Source organism: Coturnix japonica, chromosome 8 (assembly GCF_001577835.2).
Source record: "Coturnix japonica isolate 7356 chromosome 8, Coturnix japonica 2.1, whole genome shotgun sequence".
NCBI lineage: Eukaryota > Metazoa > Chordata > Aves > Galliformes > Phasianidae > Coturnix > Coturnix japonica.
In genome coordinates this window covers 11,897,263-11,920,369 of record NC_029523.1, presented here as the reverse complement: position 1 = coordinate 11,920,369, position 23,107 = coordinate 11,897,263, and the positions used below count along the sequence as shown (strand labels likewise).

The 23,107-nt window shown below is 39.1% G+C and overlaps 2 protein-coding genes across 6 annotated transcripts in view; one reads left to right on the top strand and one right to left on the bottom strand.

The window, feature by feature from the left end:
* The first annotated feature begins 13 nt into the window (after positions 1-13).
* LOC107317393 (very-long-chain enoyl-CoA reductase-like) lies at positions 14-22,098 on the top strand. 3 transcript variants are annotated; one of them, XR_001556864.2, is made up of 13 exons: positions 15-145; positions 8,706-8,756; positions 9,188-9,239; positions 9,624-9,668; positions 10,949-11,052; positions 13,036-13,151; positions 13,267-13,372; positions 17,394-17,466; positions 17,555-17,598; positions 18,809-18,866; positions 19,617-19,705; positions 20,304-20,430; positions 20,540-20,769. XR_001556864.2 is itself a non-coding variant. In XM_015870021.2 (13 exons), exons 1-13 carry the CDS (start codon positions 119-121, stop codon positions 20,665-20,667), a joined length of 939 nt encoding a protein of 312 aa, XP_015725507.1. In that variant the 5' UTR covers positions 16-118; the 3' UTR covers positions 20,668-22,098. The 3 variants fall into 3 exon arrangements, 2 of the variants coding, with proteins under 2 accessions (XP_015725510.1, XP_015725507.1); XM_015870021.2 differs by having other exon boundaries at positions 16-145; positions 20,385-20,430; positions 20,540-22,098; XM_015870024.2 differs by lacking the exon at positions 20,304-20,430 and having other exon boundaries at positions 14-145; positions 20,540-20,690.
* The window catches only part of ABCA4 (ATP binding cassette subfamily A member 4), a 63,594-nt gene continuing 62,498 nt past the window's right edge, over positions 22,012-23,107 (bottom strand). For all 3 annotated transcript variants that reach the window (XM_015870010.1, XM_032446110.1, XM_015870012.2), the window contains one exon: positions 22,012-22,962. In XM_015870010.1, coding sequence (XP_015725496.1) covers positions 22,840-22,962 — 123 coding nt within the window. In that variant the 3' untranslated portion in view covers positions 22,012-22,839. The remainder of the gene's footprint in view (positions 22,963-23,107) is intronic.

The window sequence follows — 23,107 nt, the reverse complement described above, 5'->3', positions numbered from 1 at the left end:
GGGCGGGTCCGGGGGGGCGGGTCCGTGCGCTCCCGCTCTCCGCGGGTCCCGGCGCGGGGCCGGCGCCGCCCGATCGTTGGCGGCACGAGGCTGGGGACGGCGCCGCGGCGGGCGCAGGATGGGCGGCAGGGCCGGCTTCTTCGAGGTGGGTACGAGCGGAGCCGGCCGTGCGGGGGGCTGAGCGCGCAGAGCCGGCCGGCCGCGAAGGGAGCGGCCGGGAACACGGCGGGTCGGGAGTAGCCAAATCCGCAGCGAAGCGCCGTGAGCCGGAGCCGCCGCTGAGCGTTCTGGCCCGGCCCGGGGCACGGCTGCCGGGCGGATCCCAGAGCCACGTTGCGGGGCTGCGTCCGTCTCTGCGTGGGAAGCGCCGCGTCCGTTCGGGTTGTTGTGCGTGCGGAACGTGCGGGGGGAGACGGACCGGGAGAGTCGGGAGGGCGACGTGCCCACTGCCCACGGTAGGACGAGACCGGCCAGTGCACAAACCCCTCGGAGTGCCCGTACCGCACAGCGAGGCGCTGCTGGGTAAATGGCAGCTGCTGCCTGCCGTGCTGGGGGCTCACGGAGCTGGGGGCTCACGGTGCTGGGGACTCACGGTGCTGGGGGCTCACGCTTCGTGTTCTCCGGCGCGAGACTCGACTAAAAATGAATGCGTTGTTTTCCCCGTGCAAAATACAGTAAATAAGGAAACAGTTGTTACTGTAACGTTAACAGGGTCTAATACAAATGTATAGAACCTGCTTCTTTCTCCACCGCTTAAAAGTAGAGATGTTGCTTTTGAAAGGGATGGAAGTTTTCGTAGTGGCACTCAGCACACTGAGCTGTGTGTACCAGGTGTGTGCCCGCTCCCTGCCCCTCCCTGCAGTGCTGACCTCCCCGGAGTTTAAATGCCCAACCTTGTCTCCACCTCCTGCACTTCTGCTGCTGCCCCACAGTCTGGAGCAATGAAGGTGCAGCAGCCGGCAGGTGGTTGATGCCCCTCTCAGTGTCCTCGCCATCTGACCTGCAGCTTTGCTCTCCTGCTCCCACTGTGCTGAGCTTATTCACATCACCCGTTACTCTAAAGCGTGGACATCGTTGTTTTTACCTAATTCTGCAGATGGAGAAACACGAGAAACTGGAATGATTTGCTCCACCCCACTGGGCAGAACAGGAGCAGCAGAGCGTGCTCTTTGGTGTTTAATCAATATCCCATCTCTAAGCAATGCTAATCCAAATTTGGATGTCTCGTGAATTTACACATCAGCTTTGCGTGTCAGTCCTTTTCTCTGCATGGCAGATAATGGGCAAAAGCAGATGTGCCTAAAATCATGCAGTGTGCGTCACAGCAGACCTGAGGTGTGGCATGTGGACAGGGCAGCGTGGGGTGCTGCTGCCTATTACTTTCATCGCTGTTCTCTCCACTTATTTGCTTTCTCTTATAAGTTCACGATAGCTTGGTGTGCTCAACTGCACTTCCTCAGCAAACATCCAAAACTGAGTTATCAAAGACAGAAGGTAAATCCCACCACTCCCAAGACTTCGTAAGAGAAAAAAGTCTCTATTGATACCACAAGTGGTAATATTCGCTATTTTGGATTAGTGTGCAATTCTATACTTAATCTTCGTACATCTCAAAACCATTCACCCTTCATTGCTTCTCTGCGGTGCCTCCTTGTAAGAATCACAGTGCACGTTGCAAACATCAAACTCTTGCTGTCTGGCTTTTTTTCTAATACAACAGTTACAAGTTTAGCAGAGATTTATCAGAGGTGGAATATTCCTGTTTTGGGGCATTTTATCAAGGGTAGTGTATAACCAGTTTCATGCTAAGTATGTGGGGAAGTCCTCTCCCTTATCCATGAATGGACCTACAAAAAGACAGGAAGGCCAGATGCTGGCTGTTAGTTCTTTGATGGGAGTATTTCTCAATGCTGTTAAAAGACCTCAAAAGTAGGGAAGGTTTTATTAACACTACTTTTAACAAGCCATTGAAAGGTAGATGCATCTTTGGAATCACTTTTAACTTCTTTCTTTGAACTGTGTTGACAATTAAGTACCAAGAACTATGAGCAACAACTAAAATAAACCCAAGTATGCTGGTTCTAATGGGTCAGCACAGAAAGTCCAGACTGGCTGAGTGATTTACCTCTACTTGAGATGTCTGCATCAGAGCTAATAGTTGGTCAGGTCCCCTGTGCTCCTAGACCTACATCTAGATGACCACCTGCATGCTTCTTGCTCTGCAGTCATGCTACAGTGGGTCTTGTTTGGGTGTCGGTATGTTTCTCATTTCATCTCACAGCTGTTTTATCACTGATAGCTCAGAAGAAACGTAGCAAGAGTTCAGAGACATGTGCATGCCTGACAGTGCTGCACCTGATCATTTGGAGAGGTTCACTGCCCATAATGTAGAGATCTATGATAGAGGCTGGTATATAGATAACTGATGTTCTCTAGGAGTGCTCATTCATCTAAATGGATTAGAAAATAACTCTTCTGACCTCTTTTAGATGTGTTTCAAAGCTTACAGTATGGTTCATCCTGAAAGTGCCAGCTTTTCTCCTTTTCCTACAAAGGGTTTATCTGAGATGCTCAGACGTAAATATCTGTAGCACAGAGCTCTGAAGTTAGGCTGATGAGTTCTACTTTTTTTCTGTTTGACAGGTTTAGGTCTTCAAAAGCACTGCATGTAGGAAAAATAGAATGGTCCTCTGTCTTTCTAGAGGAAATATGCTTAAGCAAATACTGTAGAGAATCGGTGCTGTAAGAGCTTCAGTTGTAATTCTGCTTCCTTAACTGGTTTGGATGGGAAGTGCCTTTTGTAAGCAGTGCTAACAAAAAATATTTTGGAGTCTTCATTCCCTGCGGATAGACTGAGCTGACATATGCAGTACTGCTAAAAGCAATAATGTACTGCCTCCCTCCTCCCTCCTCCCCCCTCTTCTTGCTGGCATTTAAAGTTTCTCCCCCTTCTGACTGTGATGAAAACCTTCTGAATGCAGGGGGATGGCTGCTGGCTGGCCAGCATTGCTGAGATGTCGCAGCTCTTGTTACAAAGGCTTCTTCCACTCAGAGCTATGCTGTCTAAAGCGCCGTCAAGTAGAGACACTGAGAGCAAGTGCCAAAAGCAGGACTGCAGAAGATTTTAAGATTCTGTATACTCCAAGAGCTGCCCAAGCAAGACGAGGCCAAGTGTGAGATGTTTGAACAGTCATTTAAAGGGAAAATGCCAAAAATTGCCCTGCCATTTGAAAATGTCATCTGCTTTTACAAGTAACACACAGTTATCGTCACAGAAAGAGATGAGAACATGGGGAAAAACATTCCCCTTTCTCTTCTCTCATCACTTCTCCATATCACTAACACTTTGTACAGACAGTTGTGCTGCTTCATTTAAAAGATGAGCAATTCGTTCTTTTTCTTCATGGAGCTTGAGAGAAACCCTAAATTTTGTAGAGGGAAATGTGACAATAAAATGTTACTTGGCAGGGAGTACCTGGAACCATTCAGGGTTTGAAGGCTGCTTTTGAAATCACAAGTCAAGAGAAAATAATGGACTTCTTTGGAGTATATTTTATAAAGTAGATGTGAGTACTGTGAGTTCAGCTGTCAGTATAAGAGCTCCAGGCTCCCCACACCTTCTGGGCTCCATCCCTTGCCAAAAGTCAGCAAACCGCATCTTGATACCTCTAGGTGAAAAATAATAATAATAATAAAAGTAAAACCCTTCCCCCCCTTCAGTCTCTTTAGTTCCATGTTTGAAGCCTGCCCTGGATTTACATTTTGACATCTACCCACCAAATAATTCATGAAAAGTAGTAGTGGAACTATAGATACTGAAGTTCAATATTGCAGATCACAGCACTGATTCAAAGAAATGATGGTGTTTTCACAGAGAATTTATAAGCTTCTTCAACCTGAATAATGTCACTGTGGAAAATAATCACTATGAGCTAGAGCCCTGAGCTATAGATCCTCTCTTTTGCACACGTAAAAGGCTATGAAGTGCTGTTGAAAAATCTGGGTATCTGCTCAGTGTCACATCAAAGCTGACTTAGGTTCTCAGATGGAAGCACTCCAGCCTGCTTTATAGTGACAGTGATACTCAGTGAATGATGTGAGTCTTCAGCGTGACTGAGAAGTTGGCAGCGTGCAGCCCTGTGTTAGCCAGAGCAAGAAAATACCCACTGAGTCAGAATTAACTGGTGCAGGTCACTTTCCCATCTTGTGTATCCTCTTGGAAGATATCATGATAGCAAAAGCTGGAAAGCTTTCATAGGCTCTCAGGAGTCAGAATTCACTGTAGTAAGCTCTAATACACAAACCTCTAACAGCTGTTTCTATTATTATTTTTTTTGGAGAGGGGATACAAATCTAGCCTCCCACTCCAGGGAATGAACCTTTACTTTTCTTCCTGACTATTCTTACAGACTCTTTCAATCAGTTATATAAATGGGTTTCTCTTTCTGAAGGATGACTGTTTGTAGCCCTACACCTGTTACTATTCACAGGTCCAGATCAAGAAAGCAAACTAAGCTTGCCATGCAGTTATGTTAGGCACCCAGCTCCAAGAGTGGTTGTTACAAACTATCCATCCAAGTTTACTTCAACTCCAACCCTTCACTGGTTGATGAAGTCATCAGCTGCAGGGAAATGATGAACAGAATGGCAATGGAAGGAAGCAGTGCTTAAAGTAAAGATGGGGATTTAGAATTTGTCTTTGGTAGAAGATTCTGTCTTTTTACTGGAAAACATTCCCACCCTTTCCTGTCTGTACTTTTTTGTCTCCTGAATCCTTTATTCCTTGGTGGCCCAGATTCTATGAGAGGAGTTGGTAGTAGCAGAAGACAGTCTATAGCAGATCTTCACTTCTTGGAAGTGTGTATAACCATTAGATATAAAGCATGAAGTTTCATTCAGAAGTAATTTAAATGCTGTGCTTTGTGCTGACCTTGGAATGAAGATGCTACTGGATGAAGGTCCTTAAGGATTGTCATGCAAACATGCCTAGCTAACAAGTCTGAAGCAGGTGGAAGAAATGAAAAGATACTGAGTTTCAGCACACTCCAGATGATGGTTCTCATGGGCATATGTAGGAGCAGAATTTTGGAGGCTGAGGAGTAAAACACCTGGTGTGTGTTTTGTGAACCTGTGCATGTGAGACATCTGTTTTATGAAAGAGAAATTTAACTGTCCAAGTATCACTGCATCTCCTTTTTAAAACTAGGTGAAATAGTAATAATATGCTAGTTTCATGAAATATCAGCTCTTCAGAGAGGTTGTGCTTTATGTAGTTGGACTACTGACAGAATAATAGCTTTCCATAGATAACAATGAAATAGTTCAGGGATAATCAATCCATTTTGCATAGCTTTCTCTTGGGCTGCTGAGTTCCTAGGCTATAAAACAAGCAGTTTGAGGTTGTTGTATTTTTTTTTTTTTTTCTAATGTAAAACTAAACCAATATAACATCTGCTTATGTTGGTGTTCAGAAAATCACTCTAAGCTGGAGTTTGAAGTTTACTGAAACTGCTGAGTACAAATGACTGCAAATAAAGCTTCCAACAAACAGAAACATGATGTGTCAGTATTTCCTCAAAGTTACCACATCACTTTTGAATATCTGTTGATGCTTAAGCATCAAACAGGCTTGAAGCTGGGAGAATTTGATTTATTGTATTTTTATAATCCTATTAAAGAGACACCATCTGAAAAAAAATAAAAATCAAACAGTTTGCTCAACCATTTCCCCTCTATGGATAAACTTTCTAAGCCTCTGAATATAAGTCTAACGCTTGAAAGTAGTTTTCTTGGCTTCCATCATCAGTTGATTACTTTGATCTTGACCCGTTCTAAACAATATTTCAGATTTTTTCTCTGCCCTTTAAGACACTATCAATATTTGCTCCATATTCATGAGAACAAATTTGCCTTCTAAACATTGAAGGTCTGTCCTTGTAGTCACTTCCAGAAGTGTTTTAACTAACAGGTATCTTGCACAAATCTGCCTATTGATTAAATTCTATTCAAAATAGTTTTAGAGAAGTGGTAAGTTAAAATGCCTTCAAAAATTCACCAAATACGTGATCTGCAAGTCACACCACACTAGTGCAAATGGGCTGTCTGTGTCCTGTTCTTCTAAACGCTTAAGGATGCTCCAAAATTAAAATTCTCTGAGCCATAAATTTATGTTTAAAAGGGCTGGTACACATCAGTTAGTGTTCCAAGAACAGATTGCTGGGTATCTAAAGACTGTTGCCAACCAATACATTAACTGACTTGGTGCTGTGCCCGAAGGCTGGAAACACTGTGTTCAGTGCTATCTAGGTTCATGTGGCTGGCCATTATGTTCAGAAAAGATAACATTTCATACTTTGCATCAGTTTTTTCTGTCTGTTATGCAGGGAACAGCTGACTACTGTGAGGACATTTTGTCACAGATAAGAGGCATGATGGTTAAAGGAAATGGTTACCTTTGCTTTCACTCTGTTGTCATACAAATTTATGCAGGCTGCAATGGAATCTACAGCTGTATTCTTGTGTTCCTCTTTCTGAAAGAGGAAAACATGTATGATATTTCCTTAGATCCTAAAAGTAACTGATAGTAACCAAAATATTTCAAGTTCAGGAAGGACTGTCCAAAAATTCCTCATCATTGAATAACAGAGGTTGCAAAGGACTTCTGGAAGTTGTGTAGGCCAGCTGTTGCTCAAAGCAGATGCAACTAGATCTAACTGCACTGGGTCTTGTCCAGCCCAGTTTTAAACACGTCCAAAGACAGAGATTCTACATTGCCTCTAGGCTACTTGGTCAAATATTGGGGCATTTTCTTTGTATCTGACTGGATTTTCCCACAATGCAGCTGTTGTCCATTGCTTCTCATCACTGACACTGCACCTTCAAATAAGTTTGGATGCATCATAGAGGCTCCTATTATGTTTTTGAAGAAATGGGCTGATACAGGAAGGTATGCCAGTTTGGCACTCCAAAGAGACATCTTGCCATCAAACCAAATAGGGATACAGAAGATCCTGGATGATTTGTTTTATTTTTTTCCATACTGATTCCAGTGGTTCACAGAAATAGCAGAATTTCTGCCCAAATGCCCCCAAGAAGAACACAGAGCAAAAGAAAATGTCTTGTAATTTTCTGTCTGACCTTGTGCAACATGAGAGTAAACAAAACAGAAGAGCAGAAAGATGGCCAGACTGCTCTGTAATTGGCCTGGAGAGGACTTCTCTAACATGGACACTGAAAGTCATAGAATAAAACTGCATGGGGAGAGAGATTCCAATCCAATATGCACATGCTGTCCGTGGGTATGAAATGAGGAGGAGGCTTCTAAACTAATCATTGCTGTAGTTAGTAGGGCTGCCCAATGGTGTTCTTTGATACAAAAACTGAGATACACCAAAGGTTTCAATAAACCTTGTAGCATTTGAGCAATAAAACTCAGCATTACAAGGGACAAAAACTGATCTAAAACCCCCAAGGTCCCTGTTTGGTGGGCTGTGAGAGTCAGAATGCTGTCAGTACTGCAGAGTAACACAATTCACTTCATTTGCTTTCCCACTGAGATCTCCCACAGAGGCAGTAACACTGATAATTTACATTGTTTCAAATATACATTAAAAAAACCACAACAACAAAGAGAGAAATACATAACACCCCAATAACATGGCATAGATTCTTCATGAATTGCAAAGGAGGAAAAGTGCTTACCTCCCTCAGCACCTCCTTTAGGGCTTATAGTGCACAGGTGGAAAATACTACCGCATTAGTATCCCTTGTGGGGATCAGATCTGATACTTCTGTCTGGAGCTGAAGTGCTTCATTGCTACACTAACAGAGAGAGAACAATTTGGGACAAGTAAAAGGAGGAAATAAGATACTCAGAGTGATCTCTTCAAAGAAACTGTTAGAAAGATTTTGGACTGTGACTCCGACTTTTAGTCAGGAATCATGTTTAAAGTCTACTGTTAATCTGTCCTCTTGGTCAGTTAATACCAAATGTAATTAATGGTAGACATTTATTGTAAAAATAAACAAAACCAAAGAACAAAACCCAAACTGGGGAATGACGGTCACAGTCATTTAGTGTGACGGATAAGCTTTTATTCTTCAATCTTAGCTGTACCACAGAGTTCCATTACTGGGTGTTTGATGAAAACAAATGGAATTAAAACACAACCAGTGTATTTTAAGAGCCTGTTGCAATGGAACTTTGAATCATCTCAGAACCTTCCTGCTCAGCTGTTGATTAAAATTCACATATTCACAGTATTTGCTTCCATGCATATATGTGTGCATTCTCAAATGGTCTTTCTAGATTTACAAATCAGAACAGTTCTGAAGACAAACTGATTTCTTAATGATTTGCGTGAAACTTCTCTTTCCTTCATTTGTTCCTTTTGTGTTAGCTTAAGATAACATGAATATGCATATGAATATGCATATTTTGGTCAGTTAATTAGCTACTGCTGCTTCTGAATTTATCCAGGAAGACAATTTATTTGGCAAGAGTGTTACTTTTGTTCACAAATTGAGTTCTTTGAGAACCTCGCTGTGATTAAAACTGTTCTTGAGCACATCAGAATTTTTTCTAACACATAGAACGGAGAAAAATGGTGTCTCATTCTGAATAGTGATTGTGAATTTGATCGTCAACTAAAAGTTTAGATATTATGCAGTCAGTAGTTAATGATTATTGTTTTGTATCCTATCAGGTGGAAATCCTTGACTGGAAGACAAAGGAACAATTATGCTTCCTAGATAAGGTAAAATAAAAATCTGCCCAAAACTTTAGGTGACTATTTAAAAATTGCTAGCTCTTTTTAAAGCAAAGTTAATGTTTGTGAAAAGTTTTCTGATAGCCCTTCTTTGGTATTAAGGAGACAATAACTATTCATGCTTCATATGCTTCATACCTCTTCACAAAGGAGCTCTTGTGCAAAGAACACAATTTCACTTGCTTCTGTAAGATGGTGCCAGTTGTCCCTTTCTCATTTAGAAGCCCTCAAACTCTCACTGCTGCTGTAGTAACACTTTGAGTACTGCCACAGTAGCTGCCTCTGAAACAGATGCCACAAATCAGGTCCTCCGCTTTTCCTGTAAGAAGTGTTTTGAATTGTTCATACCAATCCTAATAGCTGTCTTCATAAATATGCATCTTATATACATATATGTATATATGTTCTTTTTTGCCTAGGTGGAACCAAATGCTACAATTAGGGAGATAAGATCAATGTTCCATAAATTATGTGAGTATAACTTTTGCAATAGTTTGTGTTACATCAGAATATCCAGTATGGAAACAGGAGAAAATTATATAAGATGAAACATGATGCATACACACAGTAGGGTTTGGAATGAGATGATCTTTACAGTCTCTTCCAACCCAAGCCATTCTATGATTTCATGATAATGTGAGGTAACTTGCACATGAACGTGATCACAGTGAGATTTCAGTACTAGCCTGATACACCTTTGTATTTTTCCTGCTGCACAGTTTGTTGTGGATGTTCATATTAAATTAATATTCCTAAGTATCTTCAAATAAATCTCACTGTATTGTGTGTCATTCATTGTAACTGGACAATCTAAAACAAACATTGTATATCACACAGTTCTTCATGGTTTTACAGATCCTCAGTGGTATCCAGCAAGACAGTCAATAAAGCTTGATCCAAGTAAGTACCTGTAAAGACTAGAGTCATAAAGCTCTAAGCAGTGGTCTCACATGGAAGGTGGACTTTGCATAGGTATTAGCTGTTAAAAATGAGTTTCCAGCTATGTTACTTAGCACTGTAAAGGCTGAAAAGGCTCCAAAAAAAAAAATCTAATTCCTTTGAAGTATTGAAAAGAGGTTCATCCATGTGTTTGGCACTTGGTAATTAACTCAGGAGTCTGCATATTGTTCCAATGCATTTTCTAACTACTGATCACCTTTGCTTTAAAGACACGCAGCACAGATTTTAGACAATAATTTCCCTTATCTGCAATGGAATGATTCCCATAGAGACTCTAAACTGGGAGCACTAAGGAGATATTAATTCATATAATCCTCTGCTCTCAGGCAGGAATTAAAATTCCTTTGAGGTAAGCAAATACAAAACATATTGCCACGAATTTGCTGACAAATCTTGATGCCAGGTGGTTGACTGGATTAATGTAGCTGCAGGTATCACTGCTGGAAGCCTTGTAGTACATGGCTTGGGTGCACAAAAGATAGTCTAATTGACAAATTACATTAAATCATCTTAGCGTTCAGTACAAAATGTATCACTTTGTTCTTCTGCTTCTATTAAGCTTAATTTGATTTATATATTCCCTTTAAAATTATGCTAGTGATAATTAGTTCATCATTTAGAATCTGTCCGTGGAAAACAGGTATATAAGTGCCTTATTTCCTTTTTCAAAGATCTACCTTTTCAGATTCCTCCAAATCCAGACATTAAAAAACTTGAGCTCCAGCTTAGTTCCTGTGGAATCATCTCTTGGCTGGTTGTTTGGAAAAAAAAACAAACAACCAAAATCAGGTAGTAAAAACCTCTGAAGGAAGGCCTTCCCTTTACAGCTTATCTCATCTTTGTGTCTATTGATGAGCAATGAGAAGCAGGCAAGAGAGAGATATGGTGAAGCTGACTAGGTCAGTGAACTATACTAAAGGGTAGTGTCCCATCAGCAAATTCTGCTGTAGCAGTGATGAAGCAGGTCTACCAGACTAGGCAGACAGACAGGACTGGGAATTCTTCTGTCTCGGTGTGAATAGAAGACCTGGATCTATATGTTATCCCAGGGGGAATTCAAAATTAAGCGTAAACTTCCTTAGAATTTTTTAAACTTAGATTGCAATAAACTTATGTCAGGTCAAAGAATCTCAGAGACTTTTAAAAGTACAAATGGAGCTAGTTTGCTAGTGTAGTTGATTTGAATTTCACTGAGATGTAATTACCTCTTTCCTTCTCAGAAGGAAAGTCCCTGAGGAATGAGGAAATCCTGCAGCACCTCCCTGTTGGCACAACTGCTACTTTATACTTTAAAGATTTAGGGCCACAGATAGGATGGACTACGGTGAGCTATGCTTCAAATCTGAGCCAATTTGATGGCTGTTTCTCCATAATTAATCTTTACATCACTTTTTGTCTCACTCCAATATTTCTGCATGATGCCTGCTCTGACAGTGGATGCAGGCAATGAACCCTCATTTGCTTCAGTTCATTTTATCCAGGGAAAGCAGCAAGAAAACATTTTGAATGTCTAGTTCCCTAGGAGAGCAGCAGAGGAAAACTTGCTACAGGTTAGTCTGGCCATGCTGAACTAAGGTACAGGTTCTCAGATATGTTTACATGTCTAATGCAAAATCACGGGGAACTACATATCTAAATTCCTGTGCATCTCTCCTGGCAGAGATCAGGATTAAACTCCCAAGTTTGTCCTGTGAAGAGGCATCTGAAAAACTTACCTGTCAATGACTCAGCTGACCTCAGTGGGAAAATTCATGAAAGTAAAATTAGTTGTTCATGGCTGTGTCCCAGGATGCTAATGCCAGGCTAATGACAGCTGATCATTCTGTAATCCATGAAGACCTCATGTTTACTCTCTCAACTTAAAGACAAGACCCATCACAACACCCTCAGCAGGTGACCCTACATTCATGTTTATACGAGGTGATCAGTGACTCTTGAAGGTCCTTCAGAAAGTCCATAGTGCACATATTAGAATGACTTCTAATGAAACAGCATAGCATGAAGGAAAAAGGTACCCAGTAACTTAAAGACACGTTTACTATTTCTTACCTATGAAATATTAATAAAATATTGTCTCATTGATAAATAGATTCATAGGAGGCAAAAAAAAAAAAATTAAAAAATAATAAAAATCTACAAGTCTGAATCTTTAGATCAGTTCTTTGGCTGCTATGCTGATAAGTAAGGCAGCTGATGCACAAACCACTAATCAGTAAGACGAGCAAAATGAATGACAGCATAGATTCCAAGACAAACATACTTGAATATACACCAAAATATCACACACCAGACTTCTTCCAATCCATTATTCTTCTTTTACCTTTTGCTCTCCCTCTCCTTCAATCTACTTCATTCAAATGTAAGCCAAGAAATGCTTTGATAGAAATCAAATCAAAAAGGCAATCAAATCCTACCTTTGACACAGAAAATGCTGATTCTGTTACAGAAGTTGATACAAAAAGTTGTTTAACTTTTCTCCCAGTCAGAATAACTAAACACAGGAGAAATGTGACATATTTTGTGCTTTTTTGAACAACCAGCTTTCCTTTTTTTCTCTAAAAAAAACCAAAATGAGGTGCTGACGTAACTTCCTCAGTCAGAAAAGTGGAAAATTCAACTGTTAATACTTAGCCCAAAGTCATTCTCAATATAAAGTGATGCTCATGAGAAATACACTCCCATCTGAAATGAAATTAAGTTAGATAATAGCTTATTTAGTTTCCTCTAGTTGTTACTTTGTTCTTGGTGGTAGTTGTTTTATTTTTCCAAATGAAGGATTATTTGAGCACAGAATGAATTGTTTTCTGGAATATCTGATGTGCTAACTGCTCATACGCATGGGGTCATCTGAACACTTGCAAATTGTGTTTCTATTTTAAATGAAATTCATTAATGAAAAATAAAGCACATATATTTCAAGATAAATTCTTCATTTCATTTTAACCAAGAATAAGTAAAAAAAATAGGTTTTGAGGGCAAGAGGAGGGTGAGAGCTGCATAAGTGTAACCTGCATGCTCATTTATCATGATCTCTGGGCTACCATGAATACCTTTACATTCCCATGCTGTGTCAGCTGCATTAGCAATGGCTGTTTGTATGCAGTTGAGGCAAATGCATTGCAAAACATTTATGTGCATGTCTACTGATTTCATAGCCTAAGCCCAATCCCGCTATTCTCCCTGTGCATCTCTAAATGCCATTCTGGGTCAGTGGAAGTATTTGTCCCACTGCATTACTTATTACAAAGAAACCAAAGCAGAACTACCATCTAATTCAGCTGTCTAATTATTTTCTCTCTTTTTGCAGGTATTTTTGATAGAATATACAGGTCCATTGTTCATCTATTTTCTGTTTTATTTCCGCATGCCTTTTGTGTATGGACTGGATGAGAGGTTTACATCAAGCCCACATCCAGTAGTTAAGTAAGTCCGTTGCAGGCTTGCGCTGTATCTCTTGTTAGCATTGTAGTCTTATTCCAAATGTCTTGCCACACGTTTTTTTAAGCACTCTTAAATGCTTTTGTCTTGCTGTTTCTAGCTTGGCATGTATCTGCCATTCTTTCCACTACATCAAAAGGTTGATTGAAACAATATTTGTTCATCGGTTCTCCCATGGGACTATGCCACTGAGGAATATTGTGAAGGTAAATTGTGACAGAATCTATCCATAGCCCCTTACAAATACAACCTAGCCAACCTATTCTCTGCCTCTGCAGCACAGGTCTTACCCACGAACCTGTAGTTCCTTCAAAAGATTTCTTAATGTCACCACTGTACAACCCACCTGCTGCTATACAGTTATTAACATTATAGTTTTCTCATTGCTCTTTTACAATCTGAAACTTTCTGCACTCCCTTTGTTTTACTCAGCTAGCTCCCTGGGTGTGAAGACTTTAGTAACAAAGTTGACTTTTAAGGTAGCAGAGATAGGTACAATGCTGAGAAGTTTGTTGCTTTAAAACATTCTTTAAAAGTCATTTTACATCTTCTTCCCACCTAATACTGTCTTTGTTGATAAGCAACTGTTAATTTACCTTTCATTGTTCCACTGCAAAGTAGCCTGGTTGTCCTGAATTTTCTTCTCACTCAGGAGCACCCCCTGATGTCAGTGCTGCTGTGGCATAAAGCAGCCATCAAGATGCAGATCCCCTATTTCCTAGTAGTCTACAGGGCTGCATACTTGTGCATGGGCTGTGGTTTTTCAAAAACATTAGCAATAAAGTGTGAGCTGCTATTCAAACATTCTCTTTAAACTCAGGAGAACAAAAGCACATAGTATAGCATCACTATTCGAGTAGTTAATATTTTATATTTAGACAGTCCCTTGGACTTTGAATTATGGCAGAGATACTCCAGGCTGTTTAAACTTTACCTTATGGCTAACTTCTTAGAGCTCTGCAGTGGCTCTGGTAGTTCTGGCAGTAGCTTCATGCTTTCTACATGGAATGAGAAAGATGAGCCAGTGGATCCCAGAAAGAATCCTCTTCAGACCAAACAAAATGTCATTTGTACCAGTCATTCTGATCACATTTACTTTTCCTCCTTTTCAGGTTGGTGGTACTTGCTTTCATCTGTAAAGTTGCTCACAGTTCCTATCCCTGCTTAGCATTGCCTGGGGTTGATTTACTTCTATAATTTCCTTGACTTTGATGGTGTTACTCCAGAATTCCACCAGTCAAAAAAAAAATCACATCCTCTTCCCTTCTTTCTCTCACACACAGATGGTAGCCAAAGCTTCCTACTTCAAGTGAATAATCACCCACAAAGCAGATGCTTATTTCCAAAGCAAAACAGAATGCTACATTTAAAAGGAGACACTTCAGTTTCAATAAGCAGAGACCTGAGACAAGAACTGATATGATTTGTGATCCCTTTGTTTGCCAAATGAAATAAATGATGCAGTAAAATGCAGCAAGAGTTCAACACAAGCAGTTCATGCTAAACTAACATAGTATAATTCTAAGATTATTTTCTAGACAACATTAAGATAGAATACCTACCTTACCTGGACTTTGCAAATGACTCAGTAAAATAGGGATTAATACAAAAAATGAGCAGTGATAAAGGAACAAACTAAAGGAAAGACGATGGTGGCTGTACCAGAAGAGTTTTGGTCAAACCTTTAATAGTAGCTGAGCAGCAGAATTCCTCAAAGGTTAAAGAAAGAGTAAAAAGATGGGATATTTTTGCTTCCTATGATCATATCTGGAGGAAAGAATATGCTAAAGAAACACCATTTAAACCAATAGAAAACCCAATGAGACAAACAAAAGGGTACATACTGGCTATGAGTAAACATAGGCAAGACACTAAGAAATAGTTTTGATCATTATAGCAATAATGATAAATTAGAGGAGAGAAAATGGAAATCCAAACCAGAACTTCTAAAACTTAGGAATAGTTCATTCATTTATGGGATCTTTGCAATATCTGGACCTGATGGCTTTTTATTTACCTGGAATAAGAAAGATGCACAGAAACAATTCCCTTCTTTCTAATGAATTTATTAGGTCTGCACGTACTGTGCTGTTCCTATCTGAATCTCACTGGAGACTTCTGTATGAGCAATAAGGCTTCTAGTGACAGCTTGTCATGCGTAGTGTTAATGCTAAGGGCCGTAACAGTGGCAGACTCCACTCATCTTTAAAGCTCTTTTTGTTATAACTGATATATAACTTTTAATTCTTGTGGTAAATCATGTTCTTTGGATGAATATATTTGTTCAGTTTAATTACAGCATGTATTTTTGGGAGCTGAGCCATGATCATTCATTTAATTATACTTTACAAAAAATCCATTGCCATGTGACCCATCTTGTGCCAGGCCCAAAGTTATAGACATATTTGTCATAAATTGTCATTCCAAGATTATAGGAAACTGTTTTCACCTAAGTTTGTATGACAGCTAATACACTGAGGGTGATGGTAAAAGAAATCAGCATTAGGAAGGAAGCATTAGTTTATGGATAGGATATGGACAAGACTGATCCTCACTGGAGTTGTTCCTCCAGCTCTGCTCCTTTTCCTGGATGTAACCACAGGGAGGTTACTTAGTCTCTCCCTTCTTGTCCCAGCTGTAATTGTTAGTTAATAGTTTGCTCTTTCTCATTAGTTATTTATTAATACATAATCCCAGAGCAAAGAGTTGTTTGTTTGTACTACAGCATATCCTAAGAGGTCTCTATTTTGTCTGAGGTCACTGGTCACTTCAATGGTTCACTTAATTCTGAAAAGAAACTGGATTACAACAGAATGTCTGATGGGGATAGGGAGGGGGGTTACCCATCACCAGCACTTTCAGAAAAATTCACTGCCACTTTGCACTCAGCGTGGGTTGCAGTTGCTGAGGTGATCACTTCTGGGGGTATTATTCCTAGAAATGCAGTTATAGTATTTATAAGATAGAAAGACCACAAAATTCAAAGCCAAAAAAAAAAAAGAGTTTAAACAGTCAGGACATGAAAGATTGCAGTCTTGGATAAGAATTTGTCTGTGAGCAAGAATGGAAAGCTGTGAAGGAATAAGAAGACCTAGAAATGTCTAAGGTATGTGAACCTATTGAAAGGCCAAGGAAAAAGCATTAGCAGAGTGAGAGGATCGTAGCTTTACTCAAGAGAGAAGAATATAAATGGTGGAAGAAAGACAGAGCTCAAATTTGCTTTTGAAGATGTCCAGATAATAACCAAACACATCCTAAAACACAAAAAATGGAGGAACTGGGTTGAATACGGGAAAAAAAAATCTCAACCCACAGGAGGCAAATTTATGAGTTGTCAAGAATGGCACCTATAGTTGAAAGCATAGAGGAGAAGGAGGAGTAGGTCAAGAAAGGACTTACCTCCTACCAATAAATACAGAAAGAGGAAGAAGATAACCTGTCAATGAGATACTAAAGGAACAGGCAGTGTGAGAAGAAAAACAACAGGAGGCAGACTAGAAAAACTAAACAACAGGTAGAGAAGGCAATTTTCAGTAGGACTTTTTAATTTAATTTAGTTTATTATTATTTTTTTTTAATGAATAAAGCTGCTGAACAGGCTTTGGAATTAGTCAGGAATGAATCAGTACAGGGAGAGCTCAATGGAAGCTGGATCACAGAAAGCCAAGAATGGCACCAAAGGGAACTAAGTGAAGATACCACAGTAAAAGGGGCAGAGGGAGAAGTCGTGTGTGATGATTTAAGAAAATAAAAGTTAAAACATGTGATGGGGAAAAAGCCTGATGAGACAAAGAAAGGGAAATATTAAGGAAATGGGCAATACAATGAAATAAGCAGGGAAGAGAGCACAGTGCCTAAATAAGGTTTTATGAAGCCTCAAGTGTCAGTAAAACAAGTTTCTCTTTAAAATAAAGTCTGTATGGCACATCATCTTTGGATGGCTTGTGAGACAAGAGAAATCTATTTACAACAGTAGATTCATACTTTCTAAAACTGTTTATAAACTTAACAGCTCTAAGAATATTTCAGGAAATCTTATCCTATGAGCACTACTTCTTCCCTCTCATTTTCTGTTTGCTCCTGCCTTACCACATCCAGTACCATCACTTGTGTGATGATTATCAGCAACTTGGAGGATCAGCCCAATTGATTGTTATCTGTGGTCCTCACAGTGAATTATTTCCAAAAAGATGATACTAAAACAAAGAAAAAATCCCTGTTTTTCAGAACTGTTTGTATTACTGGGGATTTGCAGCTTGGCTTGCTTATTACATCAATCATCCTCTTTACACTCCTCCTTGTAAGTAGCATTACAGCTCTGAATATGATTCAAGTACTTCACTGGTTGTATTTTATAGCTAATCACATGTAAACATTTTGTTTTATAGCTTATGGGAAAAAACAGATTAATTTTGCTGTGATCATGTTTCTGGTAGGTCTATTGCTCTTTTCATAAAATTCTATAAACATACCGGTTTACTTATCGTGCTGAATAAGTGGAAGAATGGGTAGGATAAGCAGGTACATAAAACTAGAGTACTTAGGAAAAACTAAAGCTTCCTGCCTGCATGTAGAGCAGATACATCTGCCACATTTTAATGTGATCTTGTACACAAAGGAAAATTCTGATTAAGTATCTGTTCTAAGACTAGAATGGGTTATTGATCTGTTGGGATGATCTGCAGTCTCTAAAAGAGATATTCTTTAGATGCAACCACTTGAAGGAGATGGAGCAAGAGGAAGTAAGTGTTGCAGGGGCATTTTAAGCCTTTTAAGGATTTTTTATGAAACAAAATTCTTAAGATGCTGTCTGTTCTTCCTCACAGTTCCTAGGAACATCTCCATAGTTGCATAGTGTACCCAACAAAGATGTACCCATTTTTCCCGCTTGTGTCTAATTCATTTAAAACATCAGCTGTTCATTTGCTTTGAGAAACTAACACTCAGATACCAGAGGCTCTCAAAGCATCTTCCCAGTGTGAAAATTCTGTGAGGTAGTAAACTAGTTCTGTTTTATAAAGAGACTGCACGAAAACATACAGAGCTTGTGATAGCACTCAGGAAGTCTGACCACCAGCCAATTGTTTTAATAGGTATGCAGTGCAGACACTGAAGATGCAATCCATAATTATATAAATGGGTTATTTCAGTACACTTTCCACATAATCGATTGGGGAAGCATTATTTCAAACCAGCGGAGGAAGCTCAGTCAATTGCAATTCATGATTCACATTGAATATACTCTAGAGGAGAAAACTTCCTTTGAGTCCAACCCTTGGGATGTTGATGACTTTTGAGAAACCAAAACTACCCAAATGAAGTTTTCTGGTGTTTTTAAATATGTGAGACCAGCCAAAAGGCAAAGCAAGTAGTTCCTGGATTTGCTTTTACTTGGTTTATTGCCTTTAGATCACATAGGGACTGCATGAGAAGTAAATCTGATCTATATTTGTTGATCAAATATAATCTAATGTAACATAGAATAGCATCTTGGTTATTTGCAACACCTTAACTCCTATTTTTCATCATGTTTACTACAAACTCTTTTTTTATGTTGTTTTTAAGTTCCCCAGGAAATAACAAAAGGAAGAAGAGCACATAGAAGAGAAGAATGTTTTTAACTGTCATACCTTTTCTTGCAGCTATGTGAAGCTGGAAATTTTTCCATTCATGTTGCACTTAATGACCTCCGGAGAGATGGTAAAAATTGCTTTTTTTTTTTTTTTTTTTCCCTTCTGTGCAGCGATTCAGTACTTCTCCTCCACAATTATACCACCTCTTGAAAGGACTGACTGATCCTGGAGGGTGCTGATACCCACCTTCTGACTGTGGTGCAAAATCAGGTTGTTCAGCACTGTAAAGATTGGATACTAGGAGAGATCAGGCAGTGCAAGAGATCCAACAAGAGGCTGTCAAAGAACACTTACCTCACTGTAATTTTTCTTGTATTAAAAAATTGCGCTGGGGTGACCAGCTCTATCATTTACACTGGTAGGGCAGAAGAAAATAGTACTGGTGGTATAAATTATACTTCAGTGAGCAAAGGAAAGTAATTTAACTAACTTCCACAGAGGAACAAAAGATCTTTGTGTGCAGTCTAAAAGCTCCTTGTGCATTAACTGAACAAGGGATAACAACTATGACTACTAAAATCCAATCCTATGACAACTGGAAAACACCTTTAACTTCTAAAATTAAACATACTTGAGGTAACATTTCATGGGTGTGATTACAACCCAAAGGATTGAGTAGATGTCTTTCTAATGTCCAGAGCATTTCCTCACAGTTATCCTGTTTCTTCAGGTGGGTCCAGAGGAAAATCTTGTTTTCCCACATCCTGCTTGTCCCTCGGACAGTAATAAAACAGAGAAGTAAGGCAGGTTTGGGTTGTCTTTGTTGGAGAGTAAAACAGGAGTGTAAACATTTTGTGATTTGTTTTCTAATCTATAGGGTCCAAAACTCGTAAGATCCCATATCCAACAAAGAATCCTTTCACATGGCTGTTTTTCTTTGTATCTTGCCCTAACTATACCTATGAGGTACGTATTTTGAAACAAAATGTTAATATTTTAGTTTTGCTGGATATCTCTTTGTTTCTTTTGGAATGCTAAACTCTGAGACAGTTCAGCCTGAGCTTTATTGTAGCCACTAGACAAAATGCAGATGTACTTTGAAGCAGCGAGAACGTTGCAGAGAGGAATAGGGGAATTGACACTGAGGATATGTTGCAGAGAAGAGATTGGGGCATCTAGTGGATTTAAAACATGTGTGGGCCCAGGAATATCAGTGTGCAAGAAAACAGATCACAGTTAAGTAGAAGATACTGTGGTAGAGAAAAATGGGCAAGCCGGGGATAAGGCAATATCTGCCAGGTCTTAATATCCATTTTCTTTAGTTATACAGTTGACTATACAAAGTTACTGTTTCTAGCATTGATGGATGAGGGACAAATGCAAATTAGGTAGAGAAAATGAAAGGAAGCTATGTTGTAATGCTTACACAATTGTCATGTTAACTATGGAAGCAAACATGAAGAATTTCTTTGTGATAACAAGGTATTGTTCACATTTTGGTTAAAAGATACTAACAATAGAAATTGATATGGCTGACCTTGGCTTTTTTATTTACCTATACTAGGACAAGGTTGTATTTGATCAATAGAGACATAAATGCAAATGCTGTCATCAGAAATATTTTAAATTTCCTTGGCCAAAACAGGTGGGGACATGGATCAGTTTCACTATCATGACTCAGTGTGTTCCAGGTGAGCAATGTTTTAGCACTTTTTCCTGGACTGTTGTCAGCAACAAGAGTTTGTACTTTCTCTGACAATGAAGTGTTTTATTCTTTCTTTCTTTTCCCATTCCTCCTAGTGGGGCTGTTCACTTTGCTTTGCTTCATTCAGATGACAATCTGGGCAAAGGATAAACACTACACCTACCTACGAGAATTCAAGGATTATCCAAGTGTTCGAATGCCAATTATTCCCTTTTTGTTGTAAGAAAAGGTCAGCTTCAATACTGCATGGGAATTCAAGAAGAAAAAGCTCATGGATTTTTTTTTAATTCATAAACCTCCTGCCAAATAAATGAATTAATTGAAATGATTCTGGTATATGCTAAATCTCCACTGCTGAGGGAAACTGAATACACTTAGAAAATATACTTCCTTATATTCATGAATTCTTCGACTCAGAAGCACCTTCAAAAAATAAAACTTCATTGCAGAGCTGGTAGCCAAAAGTCCCTATAGTTCACTACAACCTGACTGACTGAGATTTCCCTGTACTAGTCTATTTAGATTGATACATCAGAGATAAGCTTGTTTGAAAAGCAGCTCCAAATTTAGCAGTGGCATTCTGCAAGACTGTGACATAAGTACACTGGAATGAGGACATAGCAGCCAACTACAAGAAAGCTCCACTCATACATTATGGCCAGCTGGCCTGAAGACAGTTGTATGTTTTGCCTTCTTTGACTTGAAAAACAGTGTTCTGCCTGGAGGCAAGTGCTTTGTGACAAACAACATTACCAAAGAATAACAATTAGGCATTCTCTCAAATACCTGCTTTGGGTCTAAGCTCTAATTTGCCAAATGGATCTAAAGAAAGAAGAATTTGTGGATACAACATCCATCCTGTGAATATTATATATGTATTTGAGGGTGTTTATTCTATTTTGTTTTTAATATTTTTAATTAGTAAATTGCATACTGGTAAATAAGGTTCACGATATCTGATCTATGCTGTATCCATGATATTTGGCCTGTTTTGTACAAGTTCTTAATATATTCTAAAGGATCCTAAAGAACATTTAACCTTGTATTTTTTGACAGCATTCTCTGAATAATTTCAGTGTACTTTGTGAATACATAAATTGACTGCTAGCATTTAGAATGGCAGCTCCCTTCCTATTTTCAGAGCCAGGGAGAAAAATCCACTACATTTTGAACTTCCTGTGTTTTCTTTTTCACAAGATGTTCAGTGGGATTTAGTTGGGTTTTGTGCAAATCTAGTAAAAAAAATATAAAAATGACTGCAATATATTTGAAACATATTTTGAGGAAACTGTTTCAGAAAAAAAAAAAAGTGTAGATACTGTTTTGTTTCACAATGAATTTATTTATTATAACGGATGTATAGAAAGATTTTGCAACTATTTGTATGGGTGAAATCTGCAATAAATTCTAGCCTATGTTTTGAAATCAATTGAAATAATTATGGCAAAAGAGGAAGATTACAGCTGGTTGCCAAAATTTCGTGATTGTTTGTAAAGTACAAGGGAAGAATTTCCTTGCATCAAATAAGATCTACATATATTGAAGAAAAAACTAAGAAAGCAAAATATGTGACCCACCTTTTATTTCTGTATAGCACACGTTGGAGGTTTTTTTGAAAACGAAATGATTCTTGGATAAATGAAGCAATACATAATTGTGAATCTGTTTGCAATTTTGTTATTTTACACTAGTTTAATGGTGAACTAGATAAAAAGATCTAAATGTCACATGATTTCCCATTGTGGAGTACAAGCAGGCTGAAACTTCCTGAGCACAGCACAGTCACAGTCTGTTCACACTTTACACCCACTTGAGGTCTAGGTCATGGGAAAGAAATGTTTGCTCTTGTTTGTCTAATTTAGACATACTCTTGTTTAAATCCCTATTTGATACTCTGCTTCCATTTCTGAACTTGAAGATCTGTGATTATTACGACATTTTCATTAAGATTTTTCTTTTAAGCAAATTTCTTGCCTTAGTCAGATTGGAAGGAATTCTTCCCATTCCTGCTGACACAAGTTTGTTTCCATTGGCAAGAATGAAAAATAAGAGTTAACCAAGAAAATCTTATGGCTGGAAAGAACCCAATATAGAGACTATTTTTAATTCTCTGTACATGTCAACAAGGAGGAATGAGGCTTCCCTTCTTGTATCTCATAATTAACCCTATATTAGAGAAAGATTTTTTTTCTAGAACAAGTACCTGCTTTTCTTTAGACATTTTCAGTGCGTATTGTATGTAATGTTCCAGGTAGAGCAGCAGAAGTTTGCCATTGCTAGGGACTTCTAGGCACACTTCTCAGAAAGTCAGAATAATACTGTGCATGGCAGCCTTTCTTTTACCTTTTCACTGCTCTGGTATGGCACACTAAATGCTAGTGACTGTAAGAATAGTCTATGCAACTGCCTGCTGCTGTGAGGCAGGGGTCACCTTTGTTTCTCGGTTGGATCCAGCTGCACGAGGATGCAAAGGAATTTCCTCGTCCTCCACCTGCTGCTTAGCAAAGTTCACAAAAACCTATGTGAAGAAAGAAGAAAATGACATCAACTGACTTGAGTTAGGGGAATGTCTCCATACATTTGTATTTTCTTGGCTTCTCTGTAGGGAAGTGACAGAAAGGAGAATCTGAAGATACGTATTGAGAATTGAGACACTGGGCATC

Excerpts from the sequence above, each read along its gene's own strand:
- LOC107317393 (XM_015870021.2), top strand. The coding sequence starts at position 119 with ATGGGCGGCAGGGCCGGCTTCTTCGAG. Across the intron at positions 146-8,705 it reads GCAGGGCCGGCTTCTTCGAG|GTGGAAATCCTTGACTGGAA; the intron begins GTGGGTACGAGC and ends GTATCCTATCAG. Across the intron at positions 11,053-13,035 it reads CACAGATAGGATGGACTACG|GTATTTTTGATAGAATATAC; the intron begins GTGAGCTATGCT and ends CTCTTTTTGCAG.